The 27,102-nt window shown below is 40.9% G+C and overlaps 1 protein-coding gene across 1 annotated transcript; it reads right to left on the bottom strand.

Moving 5' to 3' along the window:
* On the bottom strand, positions 1-26,917 carry LOC121445682 (UDP-N-acetylglucosamine--peptide N-acetylglucosaminyltransferase 110 kDa subunit-like). Its single transcript, XM_041647832.1, is given in 19 exon segments — positions 1-482; positions 1,700-1,823; positions 2,097-2,349; positions 5,968-6,120; positions 8,587-8,757; positions 8,847-8,963; positions 9,057-9,227; positions 9,654-9,779; positions 12,880-12,969; positions 13,077-13,235; positions 15,013-15,192; positions 15,524-15,625; positions 15,709-15,862; positions 18,240-18,340; positions 18,791-18,931; positions 19,179-19,374; positions 21,552-21,631; positions 26,510-26,715; positions 26,718-26,917. Coding segments are annotated over 19 exon segments (2,757 nt in total). The 5' UTR covers positions 26,776-26,917; the 3' UTR covers positions 1-307.
* Positions 26,918-27,102: the final 185 nt, after the last annotated feature.

Below are 27,102 nucleotides of genomic sequence, written 5' to 3'. Positions count from 1 at the left end.
ATCTCTATCTCCCTCCACATTAAGCATCCCATGGAAGACCAAGGGAGACCAGACCTTCCAGACCTCTGCACCACCTGCTTACTGCAAAACTCTACAGAGATTCCTTGTGGAGTAGCAGTTTCTTATCTCTTGTATCTCCCTATCATGCAGGAAGCAAGTCTGGCTGTGCTATTCTATTATCGTTATATATCATCCATCTGCAACAAGGTACTGTACAGATAAGTACAAAGCATGTTATCTAGTTCCCTTTCCCCCAGAAGGTTGAGGCTCAGGTATAGGGGTAATTCTCCCGTGCGCAGTCTTTTATTCAGGCTGACTCAGTGACTTCAACAGGCTTAATCATGTGGTCAGGTTTGTTGCCGGCTGCATAATGCTCCCACATCTGCAGATAGAGCCGCTCTAATTCCATTGTGTACTGTTTGGTGTTGAACAGAGGACTAGATATTCTCTGTTTCCAGACTTTGCCACGAATTTTCTTCAGGCTAGGTAATAAAAACAAAGAGAACCTATTTTACAAATCAGAACAAAAACTCAGAACTAGATTCTATAGTCATTTTTGTGGCATAATAATATAAAAAAATTTTTTTCTGCTTGGCCTAGCAACTTGACACACATATCTGGGAAGAGGGAACCTCAAGTATTCATAAGAATGGTCTATGGGCATGTCTGTAGGTCATTTTCTTGATTCTTGATTAATGACCCAGGCCAATATGGCCAGTACCACCTCTAGCAAACTAGGGGGATCAAGCCAACTAGCAGTGTTCCTCCATTTCTGCACTTCAATTCTTGCTTCCAGGTTCTTGTCATGGCATCCATTCATGATGAACTGTGATATGGATATGTAAGGCAAATAAACCCTTTCCTCTCCAAGTTGATTTCTGTCATGGATTTTAACATATCATCAGAAATATACTGAGCTGGGTGGTGGCACACGCCTTTAATCCCCGAACTTGGGAGGCAGAGGCAGGTGGATTTCTGTGAGTTTGAGGCCAGTCTGCTCTACAAGAGCTAGTTCCAGGACAGCTAGAGCTGTCACAAAAAACAAAAAGCAAATAAACAAACAAAAAAAGGAAATATATTGAAAGTGAAAGTTGGCTGTCCATTGATTAGGCTCTACTCAAATGTATTCATAGTACTATCAATGCTTCCTTTCAAAAAAACAAAACAAAAAGACCCTATGGACTATGTGTATTTGGGTATATATGCTTGTGTTTGTGTGTGCATGTAAAGCCCAGAGGACAACAGCTGGCCTTGAACTCAGATCGCCTGTCTCTTCCTCCCAAGTGTTAGGACTAAAGGCATGCACCTATACCACACAGAAAAAAAAATTAATGCTTTAAACAAACACCATAAAACAAAGGGACAAATTAGAAACACTATTTCATTGAATGGGCGAAGCTCCATTTACCTTAGCATGATCCCTCTAATTTCCACTCATTTTCAGTCAACTAAGCTTTTTTTGTGATTTTTGTTGTTGGTGGTGGTTTTTTAAAATACTATGAAGAAATGGATACTAGGCTAAAACATCTGATGCTTTGAAAGTTCTTTATTAAAGTCTAGTGATTACTTGAGAGTTTAGATTATGTCCCCTTCTATCCATAGAGCATACAACTTAATTCATCTATTTTATATCATCCTTAATTTATGACTTTATTTTGTCACATTTTCACATATAGTTTGTTCCTGGCAGTTTACTTACTATTCTAGATCAGTTCCTAGTTTCACAGCTATGTCTTCATATTCTTGTCTGCTTTTAGCAATGAGCTCAAGACATCCTAGGCAAGTGAGCTGAGAAGCCGCAACTCGAGAGGCGAGAGTCTCTCCTAGAAGGTAAAAATACTAATTGCTCATCTTAGAACTATAGGTCACATAGTCATCATTGGTAATTGCATTTAAGTATCTACACAGTACAAGACGAGGAGGATGGTGTCAAGTATTCAGGCTTGAGTAAGTCCCATTTTCTATTATTCTGCCTTAATTACTTCTAATACATATAATTTCACCTTCAAAAAAAAATTTCACCTTCAAGTACCCCTCGACCCAAAAGAAAAATGTTAACGAATAAAGAAGGATTCAGTGATTTGTCAGCCACTTACCTGGCATAGTCACCATGGGTGTTCCTGCCCAGAGAACATCCATTCCTGTGGTGTGTCCATTACATAAGGGAGTGTCCAGACAGACATCAGCCAGCTGACCTCTTCTGACATGCTCCTCTTTCGGAGCCACAGGTGAAAAAATGATACGATTCTGGGGAAGACCCATATTTTGTGCATATTGTTGAATATTGGGTTCTCCTACTGCTGGAAAACGCAACAGCCAAAGCACGCTATTAGGTACACGTTTCAGAATCTAAAAAAAAAAAAGAAAAGGAAAAAGAAAAGATTAATAGCACATCTGCCCTTTCCCAAAACCACTCAGAAAGTGTGACTGACCCCCAACACCACCTAATCTGGGCATTGTGGCACATACCTATGATCCTGGCAGAACTGAAGCAGGAGGTTTCTAAGGTTTCTAAATTCAAGAAGACTCTGCCATAAACAAGTGAAGAAGCCTGTTTGGGACCTAGGTCTTTTCTTTAAAAAGATGAATTAAATCATCTGAGTTACTTCTTTTCTCTTAGCTGTCCCCAGAGAGTTTGAGGACAGAGAAAAGAATTAGAAGACAAAAGTCAAGTTACTAACGGGTACAATCTGAGGCAGGAACTAATATAGGAAGTGGTCTTTGTTAAAGATGGGAATGTGGGTGTCTTTATGTTTGCTTTTTTAACTTACATTTCTTAAAAAAAATCTTTTGACAATTCCATTATATATTTTTGGAAAGAGTCATTTCCACCCTCCACTATTCACCCCTTCCATTTTTACTGAACCCCTCTTACCTTCACCTTTACCGTTGTTATTTTGTGTTTATGATCCACTGAAATTAGTTGGGATTGCTTGCATGAAAATGGGTGAGGTGAGTTACTGGAGGATGGGCAAATGCCCACCACAGAAAAGAACTCTCCCTCTGCAAGTAGCCACCAGGGAGCGCTGAGGCTCTGTAAGCCTCTACTCCTATTTTTGTTTTTAAGGAACAGGGTCTCATTAAGTTTTCCAGGCTGGCCACAAACTCATAGACTCTAGCAACTCTCATATCTCAGCCTCCAGAGTAGCTTGAAGTACCGGCACATTTTACCATACACAGTACTTCAAATTTTAAATCCCCCACCTCACCACATTACAAGAGTAACTTGAAAATTTGCCCAAATTGCCTAATGTCAACCAGAAGGCAGCATAAACTTCTATAAATGACCAGGGAGAAAATAGTACTGGCTTTTTAGTCACTGCCTGTTTTGTAGCTTGAAAGCAGCCATAGATAGTAAGTGTATAAACACATGTATGTGGCCATGTGTCAAAGTTTTATTTATAAAAATAAGCAATGAGCCGGGCGGTGGTGGCGCACGCCTTTAATCCCAGCACTCGGGAGGCAGAGGCAGGCGGATCTCTGTGAGTTCGAGGCCAGCCTGGTCTACAAGAGCTAGTTCCAGGACAGGAACCAAAAGCTACGGAGAAACCCTGTCTCGAAAAATCAAAAAAAAAAAAAAATAAGCAATGAGAGGCTGGGAATGTACCTCAACGGTAGAGTACTTGCCTAGCATGTGCAAGGACCTGGGTTCCACCCCAGCATCAAAAAGTACCAAGCAACGAGCCAAGCAGTGGATTTGGCCTCCAGACCAGTTTACCTACTCCTGATTCAGAAGTGCATTTATTCAACATATCACAGAACTTCACACTTCCTTCTCTGAAAAATTTGAGAATAGACAAATTTCCAAATTCAGACTATTTCACATTTTTAAACATACAATGTACATACATTTATCTAACACTCTTGGAAGCAACTCCTTGTTTTTTTTAAACACTTTAGTATCTCTATATTGAGATGCAGGAATATTCATAAGCAGAATTTTTTAAAAAGTAAAACTAGCCTACTGTTAGGTAAGTTTTGGCTAAAGCGAGGATTCAGGGAAAATAGAGGCTTACTCATCCACTTCCTCTCTTTCTACATTACCCTTCCCTTTCAAACAAATAGAACAGATATGGGGAGGGGGGGATCAAGCAAGGAATGATTTCTTTCTAACAACATTAAGGTAAAATATAGCATTTCAGTTATACAAACTCAGGGCCAGCTGGCCGCATACACTCAGTATTGCACTTCTACAAACCAGGCTCATGAGCTGATTGCAAAATAGGGCTATTGACCAATTCTTTCCTGGTTAATGTCATAGAATTGCAAGGATGTTAAATATGGATGTCCACACAGCAAGTTTTGCTATCAGTTCAGGCCAGGGGTTAGGAAACTATGGCCTGAAAACCAAGTATGGCATACAGCCAGTGTTTAGAAATAAAATTTGATATGCTAAGCCATGGGTTAATTTATATAATATCTAAGTGTTTTCATTATATATATACTATAAATAAAAAGGAGAGATGACTAGATTACTTATTAAAAAACTGAAAATTTCATTTACTAACTCTTTAAGAAGAAAAAGTTCGATGACATCAGGTTTGGACAAAACACTTTGAATAAACAAATAAATGTTTATTGCATGAAATTTTTAAAAAAAACACAAGACTGAAACCAGGCTTGGTGGTACACAACTTTAAACCTAGAACTCAAGAGGCAGAGCAGGTGATCTAAGTTTGAAGCCAGCCTGGACTACATAGTGAGTTCTAGAACATTCAGGGCTATATAGAGACACTGTCTTCAAAAATGAAAATAAATACACCAAAAGACTGGGGATACAGCTCACTGGTACAGAGCTTGCCTACTGTGTATCACACCCTGACCTTGATCCCCACACACTGGAGGAAAATACAACAACAGTAGGTAAAATCAAAACTGAAGATGACTGTGGACATAGCTCAGCTGGTAGAGTTATTTGTCTAGCATGAAGGCAGCCCTGGATTACTTTCTAGCACCACATAACCAGATGTGGTGGCAAACCTGTGTTATCCCCGTACTTGGGAAGTACAAGAATGAACAGAAGTTCAGTATTATTCTCTGCTATGTAACAAGGCCAGCCTGGGATACATTGAGACCTCATCTCAAAAACAATACAAGTAGCATTATACAGAATGAGTGGATTTCATTTATATATTTAGGAATACACATGAATACACACACCATTAACAATTACTACTACTAAAAAAGAAGCACTGGGCGGTGGTGGTGCACGCCTTTAATCCCAGCACTCAGAAGGCAGAGGCAGGTGGATCTCTTGAGTTCGAGGCCAGTCTGGTCTACAAGAACTAGTTTCAGCAATGAGGACTACTGAGAACTCAAGAACAATGGCAATAGGTTTTTGATCCTACTGCACGTACTGGCTTTGTGGGAGTCTAGGAAGTTGGGATGCTCACCTTACTAGACCTGGATGGAGGTGGGTGGTCCTTGGACTTCCCACAGGTCAGGGAACCCTGATTGCTCTTTGGGCTGACAAGGGAGGGGGACTTGATTGGGGGAGGGGGAGGGAAATGGGAGGCGGTGGCGGGGAGGAGGCAGAAATCTTTAATAAATAAATAAATTTAAAAAAAAACAATAAATAAAAAAAAAGAACTAGTTCCAGGACAGTTAGGGCTGCTACAGAGAAACCTCTCGAAAGAAAGAAAGAAAGAAAGAAAGAAAGAAAGAAAGAGAAACAAACAAGCAAGCAAACAACAACTAAGGAAAAGAAAGCTGTGAATTTGAAAAAGAGAAAAGGGACTGGACCTGGGGAACATGGGAGAGAAGAAAGGGGGGGGGGGAAATTATATTGGTTATATTATAATCTCAAAAAATAAAAATGATTTAAAACAGCTGAAAATGTCACAACTTTTGGAGCTAAGAAATGAGCATAATAGTCCATAAATGAAAGAAGCTTCAGCAAGGTAGCCCAAATACATAATCTTTACTCATCAATACGCATTAATTAATAACAAATCTACACATACTCACATTTGCCCACATCTGCAGGGTAGAAGGGTCAATTTTATATAACTGATTAAAGTTACAGTACACAATGGCATCTTCTGGTAGCCCGTACTGGGAACGGGTGGTTACAATAATGGTACGGGGAACCTCCTCTCCAGTTGCAGCTTTATTATTGATCTAGAATAACAAAAAGAACATGATTAAATTTAGAGTTAGCACTGGCCAAAGGGAATTGCAGATGTGGTTCAGCTGGTCAAGATGTAAGAAGCCCTGGTTTTGATTCAAGTGTTGCATAAACCAAGGCACAGCAGTACCCAATTATAATTCTAGTACTCAGGAGATGGGGGAAGAAGGCTCAGAGATCAAGATTTGAGGCTAGCCTGGGCTATATGAAAGCCCTACCCCAACAAGCCAAGAAATGGGAGTATATCTACATGGCAGAGTGTTTATCTGGAATGCACAAGGTCCTGGGGTTTCATCCAACACACACACACGTCCAGGAAGGCCTCACACTATGTACAGGCTTCAGTCAACAGTAAGACTTCCCAAATGCTAAGATTAGAGTGTTGTGTGTGTCCCTATGCCTGGCCTGTTTTTTTGTTTTTGTTTGCTTGTTTGTTTAAGACAGGGTCTCACTATGTAGCTTTGGCTAACCTGGAACTTGCTATGTAGACCAGGCTGGCATCAAATTTGTAGGCAGACAGATTTCTTATGACTCTGAGGACAGCCTGGTTTAACATAATTCATGGCTAGCCAGGGCAACATAGTAAGAGACAGATGCAGAGAGAGAGAATAAAAAGAGTGCCATGAGTCAGTGAGCTAGCTAGAGATGGCTCAGTTCTGTAAGAACACTAGCTGTTCTTCCAGAAGACCTAGGTTAGAGCTTCAGCACCCATATGGTGGGCAGCTCGCAAGCATCTATAATTCTAGTTCCAGAAGACCTGATGCTGTCTTCTGGCCTCCCTAGGCACAAGGCACGCACATAGTACAGACATATGTTCAGGCAATATCGATACACATAAAATATTTTTTTAGAAAAAGAATCAATTCAAAATATATAAAATGGTATAAAGATTTTAACTTCTGTCCCTGAACTGTAATGAGAAAATATTTTTATATAGTTTACTTTTTTAAAAAAAGATTTATTTATTTATTTACTTACTTATTGCGTATACAGTATTCTGCCTACATGTATGCCTGCAGACCAGAAGGGGGCACCAGATTTCATTACAGATGATTGTAAGCCATTATGTTGTTGCTGGGAATTGAACTTAGGACCTTTAGACAAGTAGGCGGTGCTCTTAACCACTGAGCCATCTCTCCAGCCCTATAGTTTACTTTTAAGACATAAAAAGTTACACCATTACTTTGACTTAAGAGTAACTGCCCTATGAAAAGAGGCCAGGCCGGGCAGTGGTGGAGCACACCTTTAATCCCAGCACTCAGGAAGCAGAGCAGGCAGATCTCTGTGAGTTCGAGGCCAGCCTGGTCTACACAAGCTAGTTCTAGGACAGGCTCCAAAAACTATGCAGAAACCCTGTCTTGAAAAACCAAAAAAAAAGGGGGGGGGCGCTGCCAAGTTTGAGAACAGCCTGGGTTACATAGCCAGATCCTGTTTCATGGCTAGTGGTGGTAGCCTTTAATGCCAGCACTTAGAAGGCAGAGGCAGGTAAATTTCTCAGCCCAGGGTCAGTTTATTCTATAGAGTTCCAGGACAGCCAGGGCTCCAAAGAAAAACTCTTGTCTCATAAAACAACAACAACAACAACAACAAGTACTAAAAACCCCATAACCAACAGTAAAGCTTCTGCTTTTTTTTACTCTGTTCTTCATGGATGAAATAAATGCTCTTCTCCAAATCATATCCTCTCTCCAAGGCAAATTTCAATTACTCCTCCCCAAAGGGTCTCTTCTCCCCAAGACTCAAGACTCCCCCTTACACTGATGGTCAAGTCCTTCAACTACAGTTTTATTTGCAAATCCCATACTTGTTGAAGACTGCCTTATGCTGTTACATGAGTATGGACATCTCAATAATGTTGTCAGCACCTAAGAAGTCTAAGATTCCTGCCCTATGTATTTGCCTCTTCCAGTATGCATCTCTCTCTCTCTCTCTCTCTCTCTCTCTCTCTCTCTCTCTCTCTCTGAATGCATACTATATTATTGGGGCTAAGACATGAGTTCTAAAGTAATTCCATTTGCTGAAGGATACAAATACAAACATTACACTGCACTATGCTGAATGTAACAATATACCCCAAAACAACAGAAGCACAGGAGACAAGTACCAATGAGTATGGAAAGAGAGGCAAAAGATCAGTTCAGTAACTGGTTCCCATAAGAACTATCTGAACTGAAAGGCGAGGCAGGATTTGGCCAGGAAAAGGGTGAGTTTACAGAAGCAAGCAACCATATGGTGCCTAGAGGTAAGAGAATAAAGGCACAGACAGGCAAAAACAAGCATTAGCACAGTAGGCACTCACTAAGGAGCCTGATGGTTGAAGCCGAATGACTTTCAAGACCAGACACAGCTACAAGAGCAAGTTTCCAAGAAGCTTATTTCCTCCTCTGTAGAATAGAGTGGTTATAAGGCTTCAAGGAAATGATGTATGGATGGTGGCACATAGTTAAGGTCTTTCCCACCTGTGTAGTTGCCAGTCCATTGCTAATACTGAATCCATTAATTGTTATCTGAATCTGTCCTCTGTTAATCATTTCAATAACTGCTTCTGCAATTGTATTCATGGGAATGACAGGCATATTAAGAGCTGTGTTACTGCTGTCTACATTGTCACCTCCATCAGGACATTTCATCTGAAAACAAAATCCAAACAGAAATGCATTATAAGAAAAAATTAACAAATTTAGTTCATTTCAGTAACAAATGCCGACTGGGTTCTGACCTTGACAATCTTCACATCTGGTAGACTATCAAGAAATGCTTTGAGATCGATGCCATTCAGAACTATCCGATTGTCGTAAATGTGCCCATTGGATTTAAAATCGATGACTACTTTTTTCTAATGGAAGAAAAGTTGACATGCCTGTCAGGGTGCATATGGACAATCCAAGGGGAAAAATGAATTAACCCCATAGCATTATTTTCTGCCTACCTTCAGGTGAGGGAACATATTAGCATGATCACCAATAAAAAAAGTATGAGGCATGTAAGCCAGTTTCTCAGAATACTGTTCTGCAACTTCAGCTGGGGAAGTTTCCTGATCAGTGATGATATAATCCATAAACAGTGCACCACTAGTCCCAGGGTATCCCAGCCACATTGCCTAAAAAACAATCAGACCGAAAACTAAGAACTTTTATCCATCTGTAAACCTACCAAATTATTCCAGTTTTTCAAAAGAGGATCTTCATCTAAAGGCTCCCAAATCACTTATGTACATATATAAAGGAGGCTGACTTCTTTGGCCAAGAGCAATCCAGCAGCTTTTCAGACTAACCCTGTAAGTGGTAAGGTGTTCTTCAAATATATTAGACAAAGGAGCTATTTATTATAAAACCATGAAATGCTAGTCTCCATTGACATTTTACCTGTGGGCACTGGGTCTACACCCAAAAAACTATCCTAGTACATACAAGAACACTCAAGAATGTCTATCCTGTTGTTTTCAAGGGTAGTTAGCCAGATGGAAGAAAACCAAAAACCACTGTCTTTTTAGTACAATAAACATTGTGAATGATTATTCTCTTACCTGAATAGGAGCTGGCCTGAGAGCAAAGAGCTCATTTCGAGCCCCCTTGGTATACCCATTCATATTTACAAGGATGTGAATTCCATCTTGGTGAATGCGGTCAGCTGCTTTTCCATTGCATGGAATCTACAGGATAAACAGTAAGAACTATGTAGAATCTCAAGATTAATTCGATTGGTTTTAATAGGATTAAACAGAATTCAGACCTAGATGCAAAAGAGGTGAATAAACTGGGTATAGTGGCTCACTCTCATAATCCCAGCACTTGGGAGGTAGAAGTAGAAAGATCAGTTAAACAACAACATCAGCTACATGAGACCCTGTCTCAACAATAAAGGAAGCAGACTTTCCTTCTAAATTGGATGGATTAGTAACAGGGTTACAGAAGGGAGCGAGTATTTTAAATGGGCCTTCAAAGATGAACAAGAGGCTAAGCATATTTGTTACAAGACTTGAAGGCAAGGATTCAGGAAACCTGAGACAAAATCATGAGTTTCCACTAGCCAGAGCTAAACAGATTCTGTCTCAAATCAATCACAACAATTACTAGATGTTTGATACTCTATAATCTCAATGAGAAACAGTATAAATAAGATGAGAGATGACTCAGTGAGTAAGAGGACCTAAGTCTGGATTCCAGCACCCACATAAAAAGCCACATATGACCACACATGTGCACCTGGAACCTCAGCTCAGGTCTGTGGGGGTTGGAGACAGGAAGATGAGTCAGTTTCAGTCTTGAGAAAATAAGGCCAAGAGTGGAGGAGCAAGATCTCCACAGTTGGCTGGGTAGGAAGGCACACACCTTTAATCCCACAATCTGGGAGGCAGAGAGAGCTTACTTGGAGGCCAATCTACACAGTGAGTTTAGCTGACCTTCAGAACAGCCAGCCAGGGCTATGAAGATACCCTGTCTCAGAAAAAAAGAAGAAGAAGAAGACGAGGAGGAGGAGGAGGAGGAGGAGGAGGAGGAGGAGGAGGAGGAGGAAGAAAGAAAGAAAGAAAGAAAGAAAGAAAGAAAGAAAGAAAGAGAAAAGAAGCCAAAGATATCCAACATCCTACTCTGAGCAACATATGAACCTGCAAGTACACCTACATGTACACTAATCACAATACACATACACACATGCCAAAAATGGAAAAAAATACAGCGACAGGTGCCTATAATCCTAGCATCTGAAGACTAGATTGACTACCTAGTGAGACCCTATAGCAAAAAAGGGGTACAGGGCTAGAGAGATGGCTTAGTGCTCAAGAGCACTGAAGGACTGACTACATGTAGAACTCAGCACCTACATGGTTAACAACCATTTGTAACTCCAGGGCATCCAACTCCTTTTGACCTCCAAAAGCACCAGGCACAAACATAATGTACATATATGGTGCACATATAAACAAACATAACACACATAAAGATAAATCTATCAAAAACATTCAAAGCCAGGTCGTGGTGGCTCACTCCTTTAATCCCAAGGATCTCTGTAAATTCCAGGACAGTTTCAGAGGTCTACACAGATAGTCCCAAACGAACCAGGAACACATAGTGAGCCTGCCAAATCAATCAATAGATGGCTAGATAGATAGATAGATAGATAGGCAGGCAGATAGATGAGGGAAGAGTCGTTCAAGATATCTCTCATTTGCAATTCTAGCACTAAGAAGGCTGAGTTCAAGGCTAGCCTAGGCTACACTGGGAGTTTACAGGCAGTTCTGATCACATAGTTAAAGTTTTGCCTCAGAAAAATAAAAATCAAAGCTGGAAATGCAGCTCACTGGGTAGAATACTGCCCTAGTTAGTATGTACCAGAAGTGTATGAGACTGCTCACAGTAAGAAGGCCAGCCTGGGGTACCGTGAGACTCTGTCTCAAAAATCAAAAGCAGACCAGACATATTTTTGAAGTAGTAACCATGCTACAAAAGATACTGGTATGCAAACTTTATTAAATGAGATAACTCTCCCAACCCATCTAAGAAAATGTCTATTATTTACTCATTCAGTTAGTTATTTATTGGTTATTTGAAACAGGGTCTCCCTATGTAGCTCTGCCTGGCCCGGAACTGCTAAGTATATCAGGCTGGCCTCAAACTCAGATCTACCTGCTAGGAGCTACACCATCCCTAGCCTTGTTTTTGAAACAGGGTCTCTAGCCCAGGCAGACCTTGAACTCTACGTAGCCAAGGATGACCTTTAACCCTGATCCTTCTGTCTCTGTCTCCACCTCCAAAATGGTGAGATTATAGGTATGAGTCACAACACCCAGTTTATACAGTACTAAGAATCAAACCCAGAGTTTTGTGTATAATAGACAAGCCCTGTACCAACTGAGCTATGTCCCCAATCCCATTATTTACATTTAGATGTGTGTCTACATGCAAACACACTTATTCATATTCATGTCTAAATATGTGACTAACAGAACCCATAGCAAATTTAATTCTCCCATAGGTTTCAACTTTGACTCATCATAAAATTTACAGAGGAAAAAAAATAGAAACAAAGACAAACAACCAGTAGGGTATGGTGGCTGAAGCAGGAGGATTAACAAAAGTTCAAGGCCCACTTTGTGAATTACAAAAGAATAAAACAAAAAGACCATACACACACACAAATGCAAAAACTCAAAAATAGATGGGCTTTTTGCTGCAGCCCCCTCCTTTAAAAAAATGAGATGGGGGCGGTCTCACATAGCCTAGTCTGTCCTTAAACTAGCTATTTAGCCATTTACCCTTCTTGATTTTGTTCAGTATGTATTAAAAGTATCTAGAAAAGTTATATATCAAACAGAGTTATATCACATTTCTATTTTATGTACAACTTAAAAGTCATGCCAAATAAAAATGTAAATGACCAAGGAAACAAGGGCAAATTGCCCAAATACAGTAGTTACTCCTTTTAATACCCATCATCAAAAACTACAAACATGAGACCCTCCATTCAACTCCTAATACAAAAAAAAACCCACTTTGTACCAAAAGGGTTTTTCTTTTTCAAATTTACTCAAAATTTAAAACATAAAGGCACTTGCTGTGCTTGCAGAGGACCTGCATTTGCTCCAGCACCCATGTGACACCCTGTAACTCCATGTCTGGGCGATCTGACACCCTCTCTTCTGGCCTCCTTGGGCACCTGTCTTCATACAGGCACATCCCCACATACCATACCAAACACATATACTTAATTATGAAATCTTAAAATCTGAAGAAAAGGATCTGTGTTTTGCCTACCTGAGAAAGATCAATGAAATGATTGGCTTCTGCCATGACCTTCACTCGGAAGTTTGTACCGTCATCTGGGCTCAGGGCATAACAGAACACCTAAAAGACAGAGGAGGGCATACTTAATAACCTTGGCTCCAAGCCTCTCAAAACACTGGGCTTAACATCAAAGATGACAGAAGAAAGTCACCAGAACCTACTCTTACCTCAAATTTATCAGGATTGTGCATGCCTGGAATAGACTGCATAAGGTGAGAAGTAGGGTGATTCCCAAAGTCAGAACTCACATACCCTACACGCAACCGGCCATCACTGAGCTTCAAGTCTTTTGGATGCTCATATGGTGGTTTATGAAGGACATTAATCTACCAACAGAATACAATGGTCGTTAACAAAGTCAAGTCATGTGCAAATTTTTATCTAAAAGAAAAAAACCGATAACAGGGACTTGTGATTAGTAGTGTGTTTTGACTAGCGTGTATAATGCCCTAAGGGTTCTGTCCCCAGAACTACATAAAGAACAGGCATGATAGTACCATCATTGATCCCAATCATTAGGAGGTGAGGCATAGTTTGAAGGCTGAGTTTGAAGTCAGCCTGGTCTATGCACTGAGTTACAGGAAAGCCAGTCTGACATAGTGATCAAAACAGAACAAACAACAAAAAATAAATGGACATGTTGGTGCACTCTTGTGACCCCTGCAATTGGGAGGTGGAAGCAAAAGGGATCAGAAGTTCAAGGTAATCCCCAGCTACATAGAGAGTTTTAAGGCCAACCTGATATACATAAGACCTGCCTCAAAAAAAAAATTTAAGTGAAATAAATGAAAGTAGAATCTAAAATCATATAGACCCATAATTATGAAAAAACTTTAGTGGCCGGGCAGTGGTGGCACACACCTTTAGTCCCAGCACTCGGGGGGCAGAGGCAGGCGGATCTCTGTGAGTTCAAGGCCAGCCTGGTCTACAAGAGCTAGTTCCAGGATAGGCTCCAAAGCTACAGAGAAACCCTGTCTCGAAAAACCAAAAACTTTAGACAGCAAACTTCACTTATGTGGCCAGTTTAATGGCGCCTTCGAAGGTAAACAGCTGTGTATGGTGGCTGCATAGTGCTCATGCTTCATATCTGACCTGAAGTGTAGAAAATATGCCTGAACAGACTCCAACATGAAATATGGATAGAGTATGATTATTTTAGGAAATTCGACAAAGAAGCATTTTTGTATTTAAAAAGGAGGAGGAGGAGGAGGAGGAGGAGGAGGAGGAGGAGGAGGAGGAAGAGGAGGGCTGGCGAGATGGCTCAGCGGTTAAGAGCATTGCATGCTCTTCCAAAGGTCCCGAGTTTAATTCCCAGCAACCACATGGTGGCTCACAACCATCTGTAATGAGGTCTGGTGCCCTCTTCTGGCATGTGGGCATACACGCAGACAGAATACTGTATACATAATAAATAAATAAATATTTACAAAAAGAAATCTTAATTTACCACTGTTTCCTAAAACAGACCCCAAACTCTATCAATTCATATTCTAATTCTGAAAGTTGAGTATATAATACCATACACTCTGTATTTAAACCCTATTGGGGCTTTTGTTGTTGTTGCGTTTAGTTTGGTTTTTAGATGTTCGTATTAGGTGGAGGTTTTTGTTGAGATTATAGATTTATAATCTCAACTGGAATTATAGGTTTGCATCATCATGTGTAGCTGTGAGTTTCACCTTAAGAAAAATACCACTATTAAACTTGTTCAGAGTTTGAAATGAAAAGTCTCTCCAGGCAGTGGTGATACATGCCTTTAATCCCAGCGCTTGGGAAGCAGAGGCAGGCGGATCTCTGTGAGTTCAAGACCAACCTGGTCTACAGAGATAGTTCCAGGACAAGCTTCAAAGCTACAGAGAAACCCTATTTCAGGGGGAAAAAGAAGAAATAAAAGTCCCCATCCTTTGGATTGAAGGGAGTTCAGTTGAAGACAGGACACATTAGAAAGTGACTTCTGGAATAGCTAAGAAAGCTTTATTTCTTAACTTGGGTGATGTTGACCACATGCTGATTGGCAAAACCATACTGTACGTTTGATTTGTACAATGTTTTTATTTATTTGCATTTGAGTTTATAACAGAAAAAAATGAAAGGACAAGTCACCTTATCCAAGCAGAGATTCCCATGCCTCTCTGCAATAGCCTTCCTGAAGCCATGAGAAAGAGGGTACAGCATGCTGTGATGAGGATGCACAGAAGGCAGCCTATTCTTCTCTAGCTGCTCAGCTACAATACTAACCAATTTCTTCATTCGCTCATCATAGTCTGTCCAATCACAGACAATCTAGAGGAAGCAAAAAGAAATGATCACCCAGAAAACCTACCAAAGGATTTATTTTGCAAATATTTGACTTCCTAAAAGTGTTAGATTACCTACTAAAAATATGATCTTGGGGCTGGCTCAGTGAATAAAGGACAAGAATAAAAGGCAAGCCAGACAATTGGAGTTAATGCCTGGGACCCACGTGTTATGAGAAATGACTCCTGAAAACTGCCCTCTGACCTCCACTTGCTAAAAAACAACAATCTCCAGCCAGGCTTGCATTATTATGGCACATAAAAATTAAAAAGTGGTAACAATACAGAAAGAAAAACACTAGACTATTGTTCCTTACCTGTAGGCAATGAGCCAAATTACAATAGGCATCAGGAAAATCAGGCTTAAGTTTCAGAGCTGTGCGGTAAGAAGCTATTGCTTCTGGGATATTCCCTGAATCCTGGAAAGAAAGCAAGCTTGTAAGGAGTTTCCTATAATGAAACTTCAGTGCTAAGGTGCCCATGTCACAATAAGCAGCATTACCTTGTGAATGGAAGCCAGATTGCTGTGTGCATCTGCAAAGGCAGGATTAATCTGGATGGCACGAGTATAACACTGCAAGGCTCCCTGAACATCCTGCATCTCCTTTAGAGTGTTTCCCATATTAGAGTAAGCATCAGCAAATGTAGGACTGATTCTGAAGGAAAAGACAAGGGTTTGATTATCTCGTGTAAAATCCTTGTTGTTGTTAAAGCATTGGAGGAGGGAGGGGGTTTAATGTGGTTTGGTGGCACAGTACTTGCCTACCAAGCATGAGGCCTAGCTTGAATCCCAAAGGCAGGGAATCATTTCAGCAGCTGCCAAATGCCAACCTTTAATTATTAATTAATAAGAATAAATTATTAAATAACAATACATTATTTAATAGTTGAGACTCAGCAGTTAAGAGCTCTTAATATTCTTTTAGAACTGAGTTCTCTTCCCAACAACAATGTCCAGCTACAGAGAATCTAACACCTTCTGAATTCTGAAGGGATTTTATATACATACTTAAAAGTAAGATAAGCCTAATCTCAGCACTCAGAAAGCAGAGACAGGCAGATCTCTGAGTTCAAGGTGAGCCTACTTTACAGAGTAAGTTCTTTTTTAAAAAAATATTTATTTATTTTGTATATAATTTTCTGTCTACATATATGCCTGCAGGCCAGTAGAGGGGACCAGACCTCATTACAGATGGTTGTGAGCCACCATGGGGTTGCTGGGAATTGAACTCAGGACCTTTGGAAGAGCAGGCAATGCTCTTAACTGCTGAGCCAACTCTCCAGCCCACAGAGTAAGTTCTAGGACAGCCAGGGCTACACAGAAGGAAACCCCGTCTTGAAAAACAAAAGAAAAAAAAGTAAAACAAATCTTTTTCAAAGATGACAATAAAATTTTAAACCACAAAAGAGATGGCTCAGCAGGTAAAGATACCTGCAATCAAGCCTGACATGAGTTCAAACTTCAGAACCTATAACAAAGGATAGAAACAATGCCAGTAAATTGTTCTCTGACCTTCACATGGGTACCACAGTATATGCCCACATTGCTTCCATGAACACAAAATAAATAAAATATATTAAATAATGTAAACCAGGAGCCAGGCGGTGGTGGCGCACTTTTAATCCCAGCACCTGGAAAGCAGAGGCAGGCAAATCTCTGTGAGTTTGAGAACAGCCTGGTCTACAAGAGCTAGTTCCAGGACAGCCAGGGCTGTTACATAGACAAACCCTGTCTCAAAAATAAATAAATAAATAAATAAATAAATAAATAAATAGACAGACAGACAGACAGATAGATAGGAAGGAATCAATGGGTAGATGAATGGATATGGATGCATGAATGAATAGGGACATTAAATTATACACACCTTTAATCCCAGTACTTGGGAGGTAGAGGTAGAAGGATTTCTGTGAGTTCTAGGCCAACCTGGTCTACAGAACGAGTGAGTTCTAGGACAGTCAGGGCTATGTAGAGACCCTGTCTCAAAAAAATTTAAAATAACTAAGTGAATAAATAAATAACAAAGGGCTAGAGGTAGCTCAACACTTAAGAGCACTGACTGATCTTCCAGGGGACCTGAGTTTTTTTTTCCAGAACCTACATAGTGCAGCTCACAACTACCTTTACTCCAGCTCCAAGGTTTGCTAATGCCCTCTTCTAGCCTCTGTAGCAGGTATCTACATGTACTACAGAAACCAGGCATTGAGGGCTGGAGAGATGGCTCAGGAGTTAAGAGCACTGGCTGCTCTTCCAGAGGTCCTGAGTTTAATTCCCAGCAACCACATGATGGCGCACAACCATCTATAGTAGAATCTGATGCCCTCTTCTGGCATAAGGCCAGATATGCAAACAGAGCACTCACATACACAAAATAAATCTTTTGTCAAGTGGTGGTGGCAGCGCACGCCTTTAATCCCAGCACTTGGGAGGCAGAGGCAGGCAGATCTGAGTTCATGGCCAGCCTGGTCTACAGAGTGAGTTCCAGGACAGCTAGGGCTGTTACACAGAGAAACCCTGTTTCAAAAAACAAGAGGAAAGGGGGGATGGGAGGAAAGAAGAGAGGAGAGAAAGAAGAGAGCAGAGGGGAGGGGAGGGGAGGGAAGGGAAGGGGAGGGGGTAGAAGAGGGGAGGAAGAAGAGAAGAGGGGAGGGGATAGGATGCTGAAGTGGATTAGGGCAAGCCTCAGTCCAACACAAAGAACTACAGGGCATCTAAGGAATGCTGAGAGCAGAAGAAATATTCTTCCCCAGGGAAGAGTACACCAATTGGTTATCCAATCCCAAATGGTCAGACCTGAAAATATACATCTGAGTAACATTATACATAACAAATTATGTTTAGAAACATATCTGCATATAAATAAATAAATATATATATATACATCTCGCAAGAATTAATGGAAGAGGAAGTCATGAATTTGAGAGCAAGGAGAAGTATATGGGAAGGTTTTGCAGGGAAGGGAAGGGGAAATTATGTAATTATACTATAATCTCAAAACTGAAAATAGAAAAAAGAAGCTATAAACTTCTTACCGTATGGCTTCCTTATAATGCATCAGTGCTTCCTGCAGCTTCCCCTGTTGTTGCAGTACACTTGCTAAGTTGGAATGTGCAGCAGCAAACTCTGGGAAGACCTAGAGAGTCACGATCACGGCTGACATTAAATAGCAGAATCTCCCAATTATCTCCCACAACTCTTTTTCCAAGTTTACTCATTCTTCGGGTCTAGTAGCTTAAATTCTACTGCTTCCTCCATTTTATACCTATGTTCATTTGAAATGTGAAGTAGGCCTCTCTTCCTGTTACTCACACTGAGTAATGCAGCCTCTTTTCTAAACTCCTACCACACCTACCAATCACTAGACACTGACCTGAGCTCTTCATTTTAATAGCTTTACTCAGTTTACTAGTCATTGGCTTTGTCCAGATCTCATCTATGCACAAAGTAATGAACTCAATGTAGGGACGTCTGGCATTGTCATAGGACCTTACATAGGAAATGAAGAGGTGAACAGCAGGCAAACTTAATTGCTTTCCCTCTACCGTCAAACAGGCTAGACACCCAGTCACAGTACTCAACATACTTCTAATGCTTTGCGATATAGGCGGACCGCCTCTTCAATATTGCCCTGTTCCCGTTTGATATTGGCGAGGTTATTCAAAGAGTCTGCATGGGTAGGACATAGACGAAGAGCTGTGTTATAACAATCTTCTGCTTCAGCAACCTGGAAAATAAAACAAATCATTCAGATACTACAGAGAAGAATCAGAGAAACCACTTATGTTCTAGTAATTTAAGTAACTGCATCATTTTGAGCCTAATGGCTGGTAAATACACCACAAAATGGATACTTTTCAGTATTCTCCTTCCCATCAACCAAAACTCCAAAGAAAACCAATATTACTTAATATGTACAATGAAGACTTTTCTACCATGTAACAAAGAAATAAAAATAGACTGAAAATCCTTACGCTGCCCTTCTCTTTGAGTGCATTTGCTAGGTTGCAGTAAGCATCTGGGAAATGTGGCTGCAGTTCTATAGCTCGTCTGTAGGTATCGATGGCCAAGTCTATTAGGCCTTGCTCGTAGTACACACAAGCCAGATTGCCATGCACCACCGCATGATTTGGGCTCAAACTTAAGGCACGAAGATAAGCTGCTACAGCTCTGTGAAAAGCAAAAACATACAAACTCATATACACAAATGCCACTAATATTAAATATATTATTATTATAAGTTTGTCTATGACATGAACAGATTGGTAAATGGCAAAAACCACGGTACACATGTGGAAGCCAGAAAACAACTTTCTGAAGTTGGTTCTCTCCTTCCACTACGGGTTCCAGGGATCAAATTCAGGTCAATATGATTGCATGCCAGGCACTTTTACACACTGAACCATCTCACCTGCCCAAATCCAACTAACTTGAATGTGTATTTTGTTACAATTAATTCCAGATATACTATACCAAAAATGCCATTAACTAATAACAATTAACTTATGATATATTTTACTGCATAACAAAAATATCACCTTTATAAAATATATTTTTTGGGGTGCCAAGAACTGAACCTAGGGCCTCGTGCATGCTAAACAAGGGCGCTACCACTGAGCAAATTTCTCGGCCCTCCACTTTTGAGTGTGTGGTTCAGTTTGTTTTTGTTGTTGTTTGGTTTTTCGAGACAGGGTTTCTCTGTATAGCTTTGGAACCTGTTCTGGAACAAGCTATAGACTAGGCTGGCCTTGAACTCAGATACCTACCTGCCTCTGGGATTAAAGGCGTGTACCACCAAGAGCCACTTTTTTTTTTTTGTTTTTTTGTTTTTTGTTTTTTTGTTTTTTCGAGACAGGGTTTCTCTGTAGCTTTAGAGGTTGTCCTGGAACTAGCTCTTGTAGACCAGGCTGGCCTCGAACTCACAGAGATTCACCTACCTCTGCCTCCCGAGTACAGGGATTAAAGACGTGCGCCACCACCACCCGGCTGAGCCACTTGTTTTTTAAGACAAGGTTTTACCCTATAGCTTAGGCTGGCTTGAAAGTCTGAGCAAGCCCTTCTTCCCTTGGCCTCTCAAGAGCTGGTATTACAGGAGAAAGCAACTACAGCCAGGCAGGCCCCTGTTAAGTTTTTTAAGAGAAAGTATTGCTCTATACCCCAGTTAGGCCTTGAACACACAGCAGTCCTTCTGCTTCAGACTCCCAAGTGCCAGGCTATAAAACATTTTCACAGGAAAACAGTTGTCTATTCCCACTCAAGATGTACATTTTCCTTTGACAAAAAAAGTCAAAAGTCGGGGCTGGAGAGATGGCTCAGAGGTTAAGAGCACTGGCTGTTCTTCCAGAGGTCCTGAGTTCAATTCCCAGCAACCACATGGTGGCTCACAACTACCTGTAAGATGTGGTGTCCTCTTCTGTCATGCAGGCAGAACATTGTATACACAACAAATAAAATCTTTAAAAAAAAAAAGTTAAAAGTCAAGTGCTAGAAAAAATGGCTCAGAGGACAAGAGCATTGGCAGCTCTTCCAGAAGACTGTGATTTGAATCCTAGAACCCAAATGGTAGCTAACAGCCATCTGCAACTCCAATTCTAGAGGATTTGATACCTCTTCCAACTTCTGCACATAGTTCACAGACATACATGCAGGCAAAACACCCATATACATAAAATTTTAAAATCACAGGGCTGGGAAGCTGATCGGTGATCAAAGTGCTTGGTGTGTAATTATGAGGACCTGAGTTTGGATTCCTGCCCCCATCTACCAAGCTTAATGGTCATGTACATATATGCAACTTCAACACTGGGTGGAGGGGCTGTGGCAGGAGGACCACTGAGGCTTACACTGCAAACCTAGCCCAGATGTGAGCCCCAGGCTCCAGGAGAAACTGCCTCAAAGGCAGAAGGTGGCAAAATAACAGGATTGAGAAGGACACCCAATGTCTTCTTCTGGATAGACTCCAATGTGCATATAGCCCCTCTCACAAACACACACAATTAGAAAAGCAGTTTCTTCAACAAAACAGTTAAAGTCAAGTTTTACTTAGCTTTCTGAATCAAAAACAAAAAAAAACAAAAAACAAAAAAACAAACTTAGCCCAAAAGGTAATCATCATTTCTAACAGTTTACAATAAAGGAAATTTCAACAGAACTAAGTGGAAGGATAAAAGCATTCAGGAAAACCAACAAGGAAAAGTCAGCCAACAACATCTATAAGTAAAACAGAAGAAAACAGCTATCAGGAGGGAAAAACTATACTCTAGGAAAATGTACTTCAAGAAGCTGTTGTCACATTTTAGTTCAAACTCTGAAAAGACAAGAAAATTCATCAAACAGAACATTCTCACCTGTCAAAAATGCGTGCCTCTTTCAAGACATTTCCTAAATTGATATAAGCATCCAGAAAATTTGGGTCAAGGGTGACAGCCTAAAAATTACAAGACAGTTACTTAGAAAAAGAAAGGCTTTTGTCAGATTAACTTCTCATTAAGCTTTTATTCTAGTCATTTTAGATATCCAATTACATTTTCTAGAAAACTCATTTTGTTTTTAAAAACAGTCCTCATTTAGTTCCCTTTCATCGATAAGCCTCATTAATATCAAAATAACTGGAGAAAGGGGCTAGGCATGTAGCCCAGTGACAAAGCACTTCCTACTAGACTCCATTCCCTGAATCACAAGAAAGGAAAACCTCATGAGCAAAATAAACTCAACTTAACTAAGCACAGTACTTCCTTCCTTTTATCTGTTTGTTTGTTTGGTTGGTTGGTTGGTTTTTTGAGACAGGCCTTCTCTGTGTAACAGTCCTAGCTATCCTGGAACTAGCTCTTGTAGACCAGGCTGGCCTCGAACTCACAAGGGATTCACCTGCCTCTGCCTCTGCCTCTGCCTCTGCCTCTGCCTCTGCCTCTGCCTCTGCCTCTGCCTCCTGAGTGAGCGCGCCACCACGGCCTGGCCCCCTTTTATCTGTTCTTTGAAACAGGGTTTCACTATGTAGCTCTGGCCAGGCTGCCTCAAACTCAAAGATCCACCTGCCTCTGCCTCCCAAACGCTGGAATTAAAGGAATGAAGCAGCATACAAGCAGACTATTTCTAATGATTGGCCCAATTTTATTCAGTCAGTCAGGCTAACATTTCTAAAAGATGGGGGCAGAAACAAGCAATGAGCTCTTAAGTATGTAACTCTGTTACATAAACACACGACCCAGCAAGTCCTTACTAAGATATGTAATTAGAACTGTAACATTAAGCCAAGCAAGGCACAGCCTCTAATCCAAGCAGTTGGGAGGTGGAAGTAGGAAGATGTGGCGTTCACGTCATCTTCAACTACAAAGTGAGTCTGAAGGCAGCCTGGGGATATATGAGACACTTTCTCCAAATAAGCAAATGATAGTCTGGTGCTCATTGGTAGAATGCTAGCCTAGTATACCTATACCAAGAGCTCTAGAAAAATATCCCTCTAGAATGGTAAGTATAAATTTAACCAAAACACTGAAAAGATAAATGTAATAATTTTAAATATTTTAAAAATTCCTAGAAACACTTCTTTATATAGATAATAAACAAGTCTCTATCAGATAAAGGCATGACACACTTAGCTTAGATTATCTATAGTCATAGATATCTAGCCTGAAAACTTTAACTTTTGCTTTGAGGAAAGGTCTAACTCTATTACTATCCTAGAATTTACTTTGTAGCCCAGTGTGGCCCAGAACTCACAACAATCCTCCTGCCTCAGCCTCCCAAGTGCTAAGATTAATAGGCATAAATCACACCTGGCCCTCTTAAAAATTTCTTGTAGGCAACAAACACATGTCATGGCTCATCATCTTTATAAATTCAACAATCATGCTGGCTTTCATTTATTATGTATCTACTCCCCTTTCCGCCAGATAATTTTGAAGCAAATCTCAAACATCTCATCCCATTTAAAATTATAAATTCTAGCCGGGCAGTGGTGGCACACACCTTTAATCCCAGCACTCAGGAGGCAGAGGCAGGTGGATCTCTGGGAGTTCGAGGCCAGCCTGGTTTACAAGAGCTAGTTCTGGGACAGGCACCAAAGCTACAGAGAAACCCTGTCTCGAAAAAAAACAAAAAAAATTATAAATTCTAGGGAGGTGACAAGAATGTTTTCTCACTCAAACATACCACACTATCATTATCTTAAAAAATGAACTGGACTTGGTGGCAAGTGCCTTTAATACCAGCACGAAGGAGGCAGAGACAGGCATGTAAGTGGGGTGAAGAGACAGCTCAGAAGTTAAGAGGACCAGAGTTCAATTCTTAAATTTCTAGCAGGAGGCTCAACAATCACTTATAACTTCAGGAAACCCAACACTTTTTTCTGGCCTCCAATGGCACCTGCACATTCGAACACACAACCACACACAAACACATAATTAAAAAGTAAATCCAAGCAGTGGTGGTGCACGCCTTTAATGCCAGTACTCAGAGGCCAGCCTGGTCGACAGAACTTAGTTCTAGGATAGCCAAGACTACTCAAAGAAACCCTGTCTGCAGCATGATTAATTTAAAAGAGAGAGAGAGAGTGCTAATAGGGTTCACCCTGAAGATTAGAAAAGCAAAACAGAGCCAGGTGGTGGTGGCACACGCCTTTAATCCCAGCATTTGGGAGGCAGAGGCAGGCATATTTCTGTGAGTTCAAGGCTAGCCTGGCCTACAAGAGCTAGTTCCAAGGCAGGCTCTAAAACTACAGCAAAACCCTGTCTCCAAAACCATTAAAAAAAAAAAAGCTAAACAGCCAGCCACTGGCATTCATCTCTACCTCAGTCTGAAAATGGCAATCCTGCCTCCAGGAATCTCAGAATGAGATTGTGTGTGAGAGCTGTCTCCTCCCATTTTAAATTCCTCTCTGGAGCTGGGATTAAAGACAGGACTATACATATACCTTAACTCACAGAGATGATTCCCTCTGCCTTCTGAATGCTTGGACTAAAGTCATGTGGCACCTGGATATTTTTTTAAATGCTTACAAAAAAGAAAACATAGGGAGATAGGTCAATGGTTAAGGATGCTTGTTGGTCTTTCAGAGAACTGAGTTTGGTTCCCATGACCCATGTCAGGTGGCACACAAGAGCTTATTAACTCCAGCCAGGGGATCCCACACCCTCGTCTAGCCTCCATGAGTTATCTGCACACATGTGCAGGCAAGTACACAAATACATCGCCAAATGAATCTTTTTGTAGGCCGGACAGTGGGGGGGGGGCGCACGCCTTTAATCCCAGCACTCAGGAGGCAGAGGCAGGCGGATCTCTGTGAGTTCAAGACCAGCCTGGTCTACAAGAGCTAGTTCCAGGACAGGCTCCAAAACCACAGAGAAACCCTGCCTCGGGGGAAAAAAAAAAAAAAAAACACCAAAATTTTGTCGGGCAGTGGTGGCGCACACCTCTAATCCCAATACTAGGGAGGCAGAGGCAGGCGGATCTCTGTGAGTTCAAGGCCAGCCTGATCTACAAGAGCTAGTTCCAGGACAGGCTCCAAAAGCTGCAGAAAAACCCTGTCTCGAAAAAAAAAATTGTAAAAACAAAAAAGCAGCCAGCTGCGTGGTGGTAGCACAGGTCTTTGATCCCAGTACTTGGGAGGCTGAGACAGGTGGATCTCTGTGAGTTCAAGGCCAGCCTGGTCTACAAAGCAAGTTCCAGGACAGGCTGCAAAGCTACAGAGAAACCCTGTCTCAAAAGAAACAAAAAAAGAATAAAAGCAACTTTATTTAGAATAATGTAACAAGAGCAGTAGGCAATGTACTAAAAGAAGTACCTATCTCTTTCAATCATCCAGATTTAATTTACATCTTTTAGTCCTGCACCTTGCTGAAAAGAAAACTCAGATCAGTGTCCTATCAGCTCATAGTTGACATTTTTGCTGATGAAACCCCTCAGCTATCTTTTAACATGTCTATCTGCTCCATACATATCCTAGAAACTTTTTTTGGTTAGTTGGTTCGTTTCTTGTTTTTGTTTTATAGAGACAGGGTCTCACTATGTGACTCTGGTTGTCCTGGAACTCACTATGTAGACTAGGGTAGATTCGAACTCATAGAAATCTGCCTGCCTCTGCAGGATTAAAGGCATGTGCCACTAAGACCAGCTCAACTTTTTTTTTTTTTTAATATGTATGGGTGTTTTGTCTGCATGTATCTCTTCTACTTACATGTGTGCTTGGTACCCTCAGAAGACAGAGAGGGCTTCAGATCCCCTGAAACTGGAGTTACAAGAGGTCATATACTACCATGTGGGTGTTGATAATCGAACCTGGACCCTCTGGAACAACAGCTAATGCTCTTAAACCCCTTAGCTATTAAGTTAGCTTCTCAAAGACTATAGTTCCAAGGGCAGGTTCCAAAGCTACAGAGAAATCCTGTCTCGAAACACCCCCCCCAAAAAAAAACCAACCCTGTTTCAGCTCACAGCACCCACATGGTGGATCACAATCTGTAACTCCAGCTCTAGTGCCTCTGCAGTGCACACACACATGGTGACAGACATACTTCCACTCACACACATAAAAGTAAATGAGTCTTTAAAGAGTTAAACTGAAAGCCTTACTTAGCTATTGGGCCCTTTTTAAAAAAAAAATAAATAAATAAAGATAGCCAGGTAGTGGTGGCACACATCTTTAATCCCAGCACTTGGGAAGCAGAGATAGGTAGATCTCTGTGAGTTGGAGGCCAGCTTGGTCTACAGAGCGAGTTCTAGGACAGGCTCCAAAGCTACATGGAGAAACCCTGTCTCGGAAAAAAAGAGAAAGTCAAGTGTATGAATAAGTGAATAGATACTTCCTTGCCTTCTGGTATGACAAGTTATTCCAGACAATGCTGCAGTGTGTCCTATTCTAGACTTGGAAACAGCTTTTTCAGCAGGATACTCTGAACCCTCCAGTATTCTCCCTCATGTGGCAAACATCCCTCTATAAGCCGTACTATCGCTTCACTCTGAGGAAAAACAGAGTCATTTTAAAGCCAGATGTGGTAGTTCACTTGTGCACTCAGGAGGCTTAAGGACTGCCACTAGGTTGAAGGCCAACCTGAGACACAAAGTAAATTCCAAGCCATTCTATACAGAGTGAAACCCACTCTCAAAAGAAAAAAAATTATAATAAATAAAAAAGCATTTTCAATATAAATCTCAAAAACCTGTCATATTATATGCCACCTGCAAATGCTGCAATACTATCAAGGAAACAATATTACACAGCTGCTTAAGCAAATGCCTACTGTTTTATTCTAGTAAGAACATTCTGTACACATAAACATTTTATAAATATCAATTATTAATGACTAACCTTTTCAAAGTGATGAATTGCTAGCCAAATCTCCCCTTGTGCATTGAAAACACAGCCGAGATTACTCCAAGCTACTGCAAAGTTTGGTTGCGTCTCAATTGCTTTCAAATAACATGCCTTAGGAGGGTTTAATGAAAGAAGACGAGAAGGGAAGGAGATAAGGGGAAAGGGGGAAATTTGTAAAGGGGAAAAAAAAAGATTGGGGAGGGGGAAGAAGGTGATATCATTATTTCTTCCCTGACCAGCCAAAAGTGACCCTGCAGCATAGGCTCGCTTGCGCCAAAACTAATGCGCTGCCACAGCTGGCTGCTCCTGCGCCTGCGCCACCAGAACCCAAGTGCAAACCACCATGTTCAGTTCTGCCAACCAAAGAGTAATCCTCATAATAGGACTCATCTGGGAGGTTGGGTGCTGCTAAACACTAACGCTATACTCCTCTTATCTGAACACCTATGGGCTCTAGAGACTGATGATACTTGACAGGGCACCATGAAATCTAGGCTTCCCCAACCCACATTTCCCAAAATGTGTTCTGTGAAATGCTAAGACATATCACAGAAAAAAGCAACACCAAAAAAGGCACCCAATTTTAT

The sequence above is a fragment of the Microtus oregoni genome, unplaced genomic scaffold, assembly GCF_018167655.1.
Source record: "Microtus oregoni isolate MIOR12 unplaced genomic scaffold, Mior012 000271F_ref0000453, whole genome shotgun sequence".
Taxonomy (NCBI): domain Eukaryota; kingdom Metazoa; phylum Chordata; class Mammalia; order Rodentia; family Cricetidae; genus Microtus; species Microtus oregoni.
This window is presented reverse-complemented; position numbering and strand designations above follow the sequence as displayed.